Source organism: Phoenix dactylifera, unplaced genomic scaffold (genome assembly GCF_009389715.1).
Source record: "Phoenix dactylifera cultivar Barhee BC4 unplaced genomic scaffold, palm_55x_up_171113_PBpolish2nd_filt_p 000602F, whole genome shotgun sequence".
In the NCBI taxonomy this organism is placed as follows: domain Eukaryota; kingdom Viridiplantae; phylum Streptophyta; class Magnoliopsida; order Arecales; family Arecaceae; genus Phoenix; species Phoenix dactylifera.
The window spans coordinates 188033-200499 of record NW_024067999.1 but is presented as its reverse complement, the minus strand read 5'-3'; the positions used below and the strand labels follow the sequence as shown (position 1 = coordinate 200499).

The 12467-nt window shown below is 38.4% G+C and overlaps 1 protein-coding gene across 1 annotated transcript in view; it reads right to left on the bottom strand.

Moving 5' to 3' along the window:
* LOC103720268 (transcription factor MYB3R-5-like) overlaps window positions 1-12467 on the bottom strand; it is a 28078-nt gene that overhangs the window by 5953 nt on the left and 9658 nt on the right. The window contains exons 6-7 of the mRNA XM_008809883.3: window positions 4136-4264; window positions 2051-3269 (exon numbers count right to left, since the gene is read on the bottom strand). Coding sequence (XP_008808105.1) covers window positions 2705-3269; window positions 4136-4264 — 694 coding nt within the window. The 3' untranslated portion in view covers window positions 2051-2704. The remainder of the gene's footprint in view (window positions 1-2050; window positions 3270-4135; window positions 4265-12467) is intronic.

Sequence of the window (12467 nt, the reverse complement as noted above, 5' to 3'; positions counted from 1 at the left end):
TGTTTTGAATTGCTCATTGGATGCTAATGAATTCAATCAGATTTCAACTTGTTTGTCTACTAACAAAATCTAGGATAGGCTAGAGATAACTCACGAAGGTACTAACCATGTTAAGGAATCTAAAGTTAATATGCTTGTACATAATTATAAATTGTTTAGAATGGAGTCTAGTGAGTCAATTTTCGATATGTTTACTCACTTCACTAGTATTATTAATAATCTTAAATGTCTTGGAAAATCATATACTAATAGTAATTTGATAAGAAAGATTCTCATGTCACTACCGAGAATGTGGGAGGCTAAAGTTATAGCTATCCAAGAAGCAAAAGACCTTAACACCCTTCCTCTAGAAGAACTGTTAGTCTTGTTGATGATTCACGAACTATCCATAAAGTAGAACCTAGAAGAAAATGAATCAAAGAAAAAAGGACCGTCGCTCCTAAGTCAACAGTTCAACAAGAAAAAGAGAGTGAAGGGTCTGATCATTCAGAAGGGAATGAAGAAATGACTTTAATAACAAAGAAATTTAGTAGATTCATGAGAAAAAGAAGGCAAGGAAGAAGGCCTTTAGCTAAGCGGAGCCGAGCAAATAAGAGGAGGAAGAACAACCACTTGTATGCAATGAATATAAGAAGCCTGGCCATTTTAAAGCCGACTATCCAATACTAAAGAAGGCCCTAAAAAACCCAAGAGAAAAGGCAGTGGACGCTACTTGGAGTGACAACGATGAATCTAGTTCAGAAGAGAAGACCTCAAAAGCAGCAAAATTGTGCTTCATGGTTTGTGAGGACAAGGTGCATTCTGAACCATTAAATGATTTTATTTTTGATGAACTAGTGATTGGAGGGGACTAGCGAGAGTGTGAGGCCAATAGGGAGATCAGTGGTGGTGGTGGCGAAATAGAGACGAGAAGGGTTAAAATGAGGAAAGATGCCAATGGCTCCAGCAATCACACGCATGTTGAGCATTTCGTGCCCGTTCCTCCTCTTTTGGAGGGGGATACACTCGTTTCCCTTCTTGCAATGTTGCCACTGCATTCGCAAATCAAGCTGGGTCTCTCGATGGTCCATGGGACTATGGCTCAGTCTTAGATAGTCAGAAGGGCTGGGTTCTCACAAATTCACTCAGTTTGGCTTGACAAACTCTCTCATGCCTCAAAAGGAAAAATTAAAAAGTTACCAATCAACCCGAGAGTTCATTTTTCATCTGGCACATCTAACAATATATGTGATAAGATTAAAAATAATAAGAAAAAATATGTTGAGATCAAAACCATCCATCATGATTTTTATCATATACTTTGCATATGTTTGCATATCTTTGAAATTATATTTTCCCAGTGGATACTGGTTAGAAATTACTAGGCTTCCTTTTGTTGTCTTTGCCTGTGATTTCTACATTTCAGTTGAGCTTCAGATATCGGTAAGAACAAAGATCAGGGTTAATGTTTCATATCCCTCCAACATGCTGACAACAATACAAGAAATAGCACAGTGCAGCTTGCAGCTCAACATAAATTAAAGCCCGATAAGTTTCTCTTCAGCCGCATCAATCTAGACAATCTAAACAATATATTAAAAACAATGCTATAACAGCCACTATTTGGCAAATCCCCCTCACAGATCTATTAGCATTCAGAGAGAGGATTTACTTCAATACCTGCTTCTTGTTTCAATACCTAGTAGTCTATTTAGATAATAAATAAACAGCAATGCAAAGGCAGCTGACAAGTTGGTTAGCCACCTCATTAATGTCTTTGAATTTACAGAAGACTGAGGACAATTGTCTCGCCATGAGGATTTTGCCAAGAAGAAATTTGGTCCTAAGTTCATGTTATATGGACCTGCCACTGTGATGTTATGAGGATCCATGGCAATTTATATTTGCTGAAACTAGTGAGATATGATATGTAAAATGTGTGCTGATAATGCACAAAAAATAATATCTGGCAGTTTAATATTGAAAATTGAAATACAGGACATGCCAAAGGGAAAATGTCTATATCAAAAGGATATGTTAAGACAAAAAAAAGCGGTAACATCTTGTTTACCTAATATATGCATATGCCTTTGGAATAAATCTAAGTAACATCTTACTGTTGCTGGTCGTAGTTGAACCTTGTGTAAAGCTACATAAATCACAAAGATAGATCCCACTCCATATCGAACACTCCTTCTAAACTTTCTTCCACAGATTTTGTAGCACCAGAGTCTTCATGTTTTAAGAAATTATGAGAGGAGCAAAGCTGGTCACCAGTTACGCGAACAGTTTTGTTGAGATCAAAATGGTTGTTGCTTCCTATCTGATGCATGTATTCAGACCCCAAAACATCCTTAAAACCTTCAGCCTTCCATGAAAAGTTGCTCATGCCATCAGAATATTTTGCACCAACAGTTTCCATCTTTGACTTTTCTAGAAACAACTGTTTAAAACTCGTGTCCTTGTTTTCGCAAAACAGGAGTTCTTTTGAAACTTTTTGCTGCACTTCTTACAATAGGCTCTGGGCTGCTTGGAATACAAGAAAGACTTAAAGAAAGGTCTAGTGTTGTAGAACAATGAATGGGACTGGGTGTAGGTTGAATATGATTCTTAGATTTAGATAACTTTTCACTTGAAAGGCAAACATCTCCATCCATCAACTGCAAAGGTGAATGAAGCAAGGAACCACAATTTCCATCATCAAAATGTTGAGGTGTAGTGAGAATTATGGTGATATCAGCAGTTCCGTCACTGTCACTTGGTTTACATGTTTGTAAACTTGAGATACTGGTACCTTTAAATTTTTGTTCACATCTCTAAGGGCCAAGTCACCAGACTTTGACAAGTTCTGCTGTAAACTCTTCAAAGGTTCGTAATTAGTTTCCCCTGGTGTCGTACACTTAGAATCTTCTGTAATTGGTTCCACCACTTTGTGTAAGTGTTTGGAATCCTCTGGCAGTGTATGTATATTCCCCGCTCTTAAACACTTGGAATCTCCTGTAAACGTGGACTGCACATCCAAAAACTGCTCTTTTGGGCTGATATTCTGATGACCCAAACCCACATTGGAAGTGTTAAAACTGCCTGCATTTAGTTTCCAATCATGTGATATAAAATCATCAGCATATCTCTTCAGAGGTTCTCCTTTTGGACATTCTACACTCTGTATATCACTGTTCAAATCAAGAGCAACAGCCCCAAGAGGTTGTTCAATAAACCCTGATTCTGAAAATGAATCCAATCTCTTCTTGACAGAAGATTTCAAATGACTCTTTATGAAGATACCCGTCCTGATAATAAAAAACAAAAAAAAAAAAGTTGATAGATACTCGAGAGGGTAATGCAGCATGCTAAATTTTGACAAAAGTAAATTGACATCTCACAGAAGAACACGTCACTGCAACTCATTCAAGGTTAATTTCTAACTGATAATTACATATCTAAATGATTTCTAAATACTGAAAGAATTTCTAATCACCCATTTGTCTAAAAAACACTACCCAATCAGCTAAAATCATCTATGGGTATATAAGCTGCCATACCACAAATTAAATTAACTAGTCATGTTTTTGCTTAAAGAGTGGAAGCTGCTGATAGCTCATATTATCAAGTTCAAGGTGCATGAGGCAAGGAACCAAAATTTCCACTCTCAAAATGTCGAGGTTTAGTAAGAATTCTGTTGATATCAGCAGTACCATCACTGTCACTTGGCTTGCATTTTCGCAAACTTGAGATACTGGTATCTTTAAATTTTTGTTCATATCTCTAAGGGCCAAGTCACCAGTATTTGACAAGTTCTGCTGTAATCACTTAAAAAAAAATTCATAATTTGTTGCCCATTGAAGCAGACATTTTTTTTCCAGCAATAAGATCAAAAAAATTGAGATGGAGAATTATAAGTCTATAAGTATTTTTGTTTTACTTAACTGTATATCAAGTATGCTTGCGACACTCTGTCAAAATGCTTTTAAACCTTGAGACTCATTGATACAAAATATCCAAGTAGGGTGATCATTATTTTTGTAACAAAGATGATGTTTTGCCAAACTTCAACAATAAGCCGAGAACATCTCAGTAATATCAAAAGAAAGAAATATAATATATATGAAAGACAAGAATTGCAAGCCTTTCTAGATACTAACAACCATAGCAGTACCTTCCTGGTAAATACTTGGCTATTTCTGCCCATTTGCTTCCATATATTTGGTGGGCACAAACTAGAACCTCCTCTTCCTCTCTTGTCCATGCATCCTTGTTTATTGCAGGGTTCAAGTAGTTGAGCCACCTAAAAAAGAAATAGTCAACCTCCAGCTTTGAGAACAAGATACAAGCATCTCATGACATGATATTATTTCTTGAAACTGATATATGACAGCAGAACTAGCTCCAGAATAAATAAACTTAAATTTCGATGAATTTTTGGTACATGATGATATCATGAAAGTCAAAAATCTGAGGAATTGCAATATTAATTGATTTACTTTTTAGCTTGCCTCTCTTGCTGAATTTTGCATGCTATGTTGCATATATAAAGAGCATGCCAAAATGAACTATAAGAAGCTTTCAAGAAAAAAGCTATAAACCAACAGAACTAGAAAATAGTATAAGGATTGTTGTTTCAATGGTGATACAACTACAAACGAATTCCTTATCAAAAATAAATACTGTTGCCCAGAGATGGTCACCCAAGAGGGGGGTGAATTGGGTGTTTTAAAACTTTTTGTCTAATTAAAACAAGACACACAAGTGTATGTGCTAAAGTAAGAATAAAGTTATAAGTACAGTCAATCGCAAACACAAAGATTTATAGTGGTTCGGAGCTTCCACTGCTCCTACATCCACTCCCCAAACACCTTTGGGAATTTCCACGATAATCAGCGATTACAGTCCGGTAGTTTTCCGAGTGCACTACCCAACTCGTTGTTTTACCCCGGGCTAACAACGAACCCTACAATTCCCCAATTTAACCTAGGCTTGGGACGCCTATCCCTTGTTCCAAGTCCCTTGACTGGAACAAGCACAATAATCAAATGTTTTACAAAGATTTAAAAGCTCTTATGAAAGCAAATATAACAATGAAAAGCAACAAAACCGGAAGAACCCTTTTTGCCGTTGGAAGCGTGGGCAATGGTGGTTCTTCCGATGTGGATCACGTTAGCTTGAATGCGAGCTTTGAATGCCGAGTGGGAGTGAGTAGTTGAGCACGAAATCAGATGAAGAAAACTTGAATGCACTTGATTTCTTCTCTTGAAAGCACCAACTCCCTTGAACCTCTTTTTCTTTCTTCTCTCTTGAATGATCTTGTGTTTTTTTTTTGGTGAGAAGTTGTTTAAAGGCACTTAAAAGCTCCCTTTTATAGCCCTACAAGCAATAGATCCGTTAGACACAAAGATATTACCGTTTGAAATTCAAACAAACCTGCAAAAGTGTGTCAGTCGCGTCCCAGGCGCTCCGGAGACGTCTCCGCCTGACCGCGAGACGTCTCGGCTGTATAAAAATTCTTTTGACGATGTTTGGAGTCGACTCGGCGCTTTTTGGGGTCGACTCTGAAGAAGAACAGCTCGACTTCTTGTTTTTCTGTTTTTCTGAGAGAGTCGGCTCGGCACTTTACGGGGACGTCTCGGGATGCTTGTGCTTTATGCATGGGGACGACTCCGCGACGTCGGGGACGACTCCGTAGTTTTATCAACGAAAAACAAGTCCTCTGGAATCCCTGAGAGAGTCGACTCCGCGCTTTCTGGGGACGTCTCGGGATGTTTGCTTTTTATGCGTGGGGACGACTCCGCGTCCTTCGGAGACGACTCGCGCGCATCCCTTGAAATCGGCCTTTCTGCCGTCTCTGAGAGAGTCGACTCCGACCCTGCGAGACGCCTCGCCAGGTGCCGGGGACGTCTCCAGACGTGCCAGTTCTTCCTCTACGTGCCAGAGACGTCTCTGGGACAAACCGGAGACGTCTCGGCTGTCCCTGATCTGTTTTCTTTATCTCAAAAAATCTTCAATAAATCCTTGAAAAATATGGGAACATGCCTTGACAATTCTTAACAATATTCTTAGTTAAACACCTGAAATCCTTAAATAAATTGTTAATATGAAGGGAATTATACTCTAGTGTTTTGTATTCATCAAAATCCATTAGGGGGTCAACAATCTCCCCCTTTTTGATGATGACAAAACACTGAGTATATGCAAAATTTAAAATTTAAACATATACACAGTATTTGTTCAGATGTACAAGTATTGTGTTTTGGTTAGAGCTAGATACAGTATGCATAATTCAATATAGTCAACTTTCAGTTCTATCCTTATGCATAAGTAATGATCTTAGTAGCTCTTGAGCAATTTTGGCATATCAACTAGATTTGAATCAAGTTAAAATGTAAATTAATGAAATAAGACAATTGAAAGCTAAATACTTTTGACTCCCCCTTTCTTTTCCAGAAGGGCAATTGTCTTAAAGTCAATATTCTTCAATTTTATCTTTTCTAATTCAATTTTAAGTATGAGTGTAAATTTTGTATTTTGCATTCCATATATTGGTTCTACTCCCCCTTTTTGTCATCAACAATGAAGGGGACAAATTTTCCTTGGGTGCCTAAAGCACGATGCCTATTAGAATTCAGCATTCATATTATAATGAAACAATCAATGATTTCCAAGTTATTGCCATCCATGAATTCAGCATTCATTTTACTCCCCCTTTGGTTTGAAATTCATTTCAGACCTTTTGAATGCAGTGAATATAAGTTGTGCTCCCCCTGTTTCATATGCATTGACAAGTTGGCAAAATAGTAAAGTGGTTGCACATTGTCAAATTTGAACATTCTCATGGCACATCACAGAATTAGAAACATGCACCAAGATTCAAAAGGAAGTGTATGACATTCATATATCATTGCAATCATTTGAAGTCATTACAAGGATAAAAAGAAAACCATTACAAGAATAAAAGGCCATTACAAGTATTGATTGCTAATACAAAAGAAGAAGTTTCAAATAAGCCTAGGGTTTTACAAAAAGATGAACCCTAGATGTCCACAAAATGTCCCTCACCGGCGACCACGCTCAATAGCCCTAGCAGCAGCCTCTATAAATCCATTTATTGCATCCATTAGGCTTCTGAAGTGATCTCCCTGAGATTGATTGAGGGCTGTCACTAGTGCTTCAAACTCATGAGTTGCCCTGTCAATCCTTCCTCTAAGTTGGGCAGCCACACTGCCCACATTGCCTTCAGGGCTCGTCAACTCTTGAAGACCATCCGATATGATCTTCAATTCAGCCTGTATCTCCATTGATCTTATAGTTTGGTTTGTTGCCACACGAACCAATTCTGACCCTATAGCTTCCATCTGAATTTTGATCTCCTTCAATTATTCTAGGAGTGCTTCATTTGAGGTGCGGATGGGAGCTAACTCAGCAGAGATTATTGATCTCATCTCTTCCCTCATCTGCTGGCACATCACGGATGCTAGGGTGTGCATCTGCTCATCTGATAAGGACAATGATCCACTAGCTGGAGGAGGAGGCACTGAAGTGGATGGTCCAGCCGAACTGGAAGGTACATCAGAAAAGGCCATAGGGCTATGTGGAGGAGAGAGGTGGTCAGGCTCCTGATGTTGGATCTCAGGCTCTGTGGTTTGGGATTTTCTTTTAGAGACCTTAACCCAAGACCCATCTTTCTTGTGAAACTCCATCCTATGTAATGTGCTCTCATTGTAATAATCAGTGTTTCTTAAAGGTTTTTCTGGCTCATTTTCAGGGATTGGAACCTTAAAGTGTTTGAACAGTAGGGTGAAGACCATCCCATATGGTATGCTAAATCTAGAATACCTATGACATATGGAGATGTAGTTCATCATGAGCCTAGGGAGGTTTAGGGGAATCCCTAGCAAGATTTGGTGCATGATGGCTAAGTCTCGCTCCGAAACGAAATCGAAGCGACCGGTTTTTGGAAACAAGACCCGGTTAACTATGCTCAAAAGCAATCTCATTTCGGCATTGAGGTCTTGGGACTTAACTATGTCAAGAGGACCGCAGTCCTCTCTACCTAAAATTAGGTTTAGGGCAATCTCCCTTTGGGGATGTGAGGTCGGAGCCTCACCGTACTTGGGTATTTGTAACACACTAGATAAAATGTCTTCATTGATCTCTACCAATGTGCCTCGGACATATCCGGTGTACCCCGAGTTCCCTAAGGCCATATTGCTAAAAATTTCTCTCATTAGGCCGGGATAGGTTGACATATTTAGGGAACATAGATGTTCCCAACCTTGGGCACGGAGTCTCTCTCCAATAGAGAACCCCTCACTAGCTAGAAACTGAAAATCTATGTATCTACCTGTGGTTACTGTGCGATTCGCACAGGAGGGGGTCACGGTTGGCGGAGCAACCGGAGGAGACGGCGCGGAGGGCTCTTCCCTCCGTTCTTCGTCGTCATTTGCTACCCTAGGATGCCTCCCACCCGTTCGCCTAGCTTTCTTAGGTGCCATGGATTGGAAATCTAGGAAAATGGAGAGAGATTTTGGTTTGGTTTGTGGTGGAGAGAAGATGGAGGCTAGGGTTTCGGTTTTCATTGGGGACGAAGGAAGGCAGCTCGGGACGGCTCGAGCTGTTTCGACCTATTTTAAAAACTTTCATTCGGTCCCCGAGACGTCTCCGCGACTAATGCGAGACGTCTCGCCGGGGGGACGTCTCTGTGATTTGCCAGAGACGTCTCCAGCACTGAAAAATTTCAGAATGATTTCTATCTTTTCCCAATTTGTTTTATTCAACTACAATAATCAGTGTGATTTCTTTTGGTGAATATAGAGTGAGCTTGCTTGTGATCCTTCCCCTTAATAATACATCCTATAAAAGTTTGATAATGATTTTTGAATTATCAATATTGAAATGAGGAATGTTTGACCAAATTTCGAATGCCTATGAAATAGGCTCTGAAAATATCTCCATGAAGAGTCCAAGGGAGGGTAACCATCCTCCGGAAAGTCAAACAATTCGTCATCTAACTTTGATAGATTCATGTTTTCACTTATTAGGCACTAGGTTTACTATATGTGACCTTGAAGTGTATTATTAGTTTGAGTAGCATTCATATGTATCTCTAGAGCTTACAAAGCATTGCATTACAAGTTCAATCTATTTGTTAGGATCATACAAGCACAAAGCATTCCTTAAAAAATTGAACCTATCTTTACAAAGGGGCTTTGTAAAGATATCGGCCAATTGATTTTCAGTGCATACATACTCAATCAATACATCATTTTTCAGCACATGATCCCTTATAAAGTGATGCCTAATCTCTATGTGTTTTGATTTAGAGTGTTGGACAGGATTTTTTGTTAAATTAATTGCGCTTGTATTATCACATCTAATTGGTATGTTGTCCATTTTGATACCAAAATCTTCAAGTTGTTGCTTAATCCAAAGAACTTGGGCACAACAGCTTCCGGCTGCAATGTACTCAGCCTCAGCTGTGGACAATGCAACTGATTCTGTTTCTTGCTAAACCAAGAAACCAAGTTAGCACCCAAGAATTGACAAGTACCACTTGTGCTTTTTCTGTCGAGTTTGCACCCGGCAAAATCAGCATCGGAATAAGCAATTAAATTTAAATCAGATTGTTTAGAATACCATAAGCCTGCATTAGATGTCCCTACTAGATATCTGAATATTCTTTTAACAGCTTGCAAGTGTGATTCCTTAGGACATGCTTGGTATCTAGCACACATGCAAACACTGAATAATATGTCTGGTCTACTAGCAGTAAGGTAAAGTAAAGATCCTATCATACCTCTGTACAATTTGCAGTCTACACTTTTACCTTTTTCATCTTTGTCAAGCTTGCAACTTGAGCCCATGGGTGTGCTGATTTTCTTTGCATCCTTCATCTTGAACTTCTCCAACATTTCCTTGATGTATTTGGACTGACTGATGAAGATGCCTTCCTCTGATTGTTTTATTTGTAGCCCAAGGAAGAAGTTGAGCTCACCCATCATGCTCATTTCAAATTCTCCCTGCATAAGCTTAGCAAACTCTTGACAAAGACTATCATTAGTAGCACCAAAAATTATATCATCCACATAAATTTGCACAAGCAATAAGTCATTCCCTTTTCTTTTAATGAAGAGTGTTTTGTCTACATTTCCTCTTTTAAATTTATTTTCAATTAGGAAATTACTTAATCTTTCATACCATGCCCTAGGGGCTTGCTTAAGTCCATACAATGCTTTATGCAATTTAAAAACATAATCTGGATGTAAGTGGTTCTCAAAACCTGGAGGTTGTCCTACATAAACTTCCTCCATTATATAACCATTTAAAAAGGCACTTTTTACATCCATTTGATAGAGTTTGAAATCCATGAAGCATGCATGTGCCAAAAGTAGTCTAATAGCCTCTAACCTAGCAACAGGAGCAAAAGTTTCATCAAAATCTATTCCTTCCTCCTGATTATATCCTTTGGCTACTAGCCTAGCTTTGTTTCTTATTACTATTCCATCTTCATCTAGTTTATTTCTATATACCCACTTGGTGCCTATAATTGAAACATTAGGGGGTCTTTTCATTAGAGTCCAAACTTGATTTCTTTCAAATTGGTTTAATTCCTCTTGCATAGCATTTATCCAATTTTCATCTTTTTCGGCTTCTTCTAGTGATTTAGGCTCTATCTGTGAAACGAATGCAAGATAATTACTAGTGTTTCTTAAAGAGGATCTTGTCCTTATCCCTTGTGAAGGATCACCAAGGATTAGATCCCTTGGATGACCATGTGCATACCTCCATTCCCTAGGAAGATCTTGATTTCTCGCTGGAGATTGATCTTCTTCATCTTGCTGAATTGTATCTTCTTTGATTTCATCCTCATGTTGTTTGTCTTGTATGGAGAATTCCTTCATTCTATCTTCAAGTATACCTGCATCACCATCTTCTTCTTTTCTAGAAGATCTCCATTAGCTTCATCAAAAACAACATGAATGGATTCTTCACCAACGAGAGTTCTCTTGTTGAAGACCCTGTATGCTCTACTAGATGAGGAATAACCTAAGAAGATCCCCTCATCTGATTTAGCACTAAATTTACTTAGATTGTCCTTTCCATTGTTTAAAATAAAGCAGCGACAACCGAAAACATGAAAATAGCTTATATTGGGCTTCTTATTTTTCAACAACTCATAAGGTGTTTTCTTTAAGATAGATCTAACTAAAGCACGGTTTAAAATATGACAAGCAGTATTTATTGCTTCAGCCCAAAAGTACTTTGGTAGATCCGATTCGCACAACATGGTACGAGCCATATCTGCTAGTGTGCGATTCTTTCTTTCTACCACCCCATTTTGTTGGGGTGTCCTAGGAGCCGAGAAATTGTGATTGATACCGTTTTCTTCACAAAATTTTTCAAAATGCTGATTTTCAAACTCGGTACCATGATCACTCCTAATTGCTTTTAGTTTAAGATTAAGTTCATTCGAAATCCTATTATGAAACTTGATAAAAGCGGGAAAGGACTCATCTTTGTGGGCAAGAAATGAAACCCATGTAAAACGTGAAAAATCATCAACAATTACAAGACCAAACTTCTTACCCCATAGACTAGCAGTTCTAGTGGGTCCAAATAAATCCATGTGAATTAGTTCTAAGGGTTTTGATGTTGAAACTATGTTCTTAGACTTGAAAGAACTTCTTGTTTGTTTTCCTAGTTGACATGCAGCACAAATTTTGTTCTTTTCAAAGTCTATTTTTGGTAGTCATTTGACTAGATCTTTTGTAATCACTTTAGAAATTAAATCCATGCTAGCATGCCCTAACCTACGATGCCATAACCAGCTAGTCTCATTGACCTTGGCATCCATGGCTACAAGACATTGGCCATCTTTCATGGTGAGATCATCAAGATCTACCATATAAACATTTCCACGCCTATGTCCCATAAGTATGATCTCATTGTCAATTGGACTACTAATTATGCATAGGGAAGATTCAAATGACACTTTAAACCCCTTGTCACAAAATTGACTTATACTTAATAAATTATGTTTTAATCCATTAACTAACAATACATTGTCAATAAATGAGGAGGGTGATATGGAGATTTTACCAACGCCAATGATTTGACCTTTAGCATTGTCTCCAAATGTGACTACTCCTCCTTTTGATTTGAAAGTGACGAAAAGACTCTCGTCACCGGTCATATGCCTTGAGCTACCGCTATCAAGATGCCACATTCTCTTTTTGCTCTCGGCTGCAAGGCATACCTGCAAAATAATCATGTGAAGCTCTTAGGTACCCAAGTTTTCTTGGGTCCTTCTTGGTTAGTGTAGTTGGTTCCCTTAGGCACCCACATTTTAGTTGTGTTTTTACGCTTTACAAATGTATTCTTGTTAGTTTGAATTTGAATGCAAGAATAAGCTTTATGTCCACTTTTCTCACAATGAAAGCATGTAGGTTTTTCAGTTTTGATATCTTTTGCTTTCACAAAAAAGTTCTTTAGATATT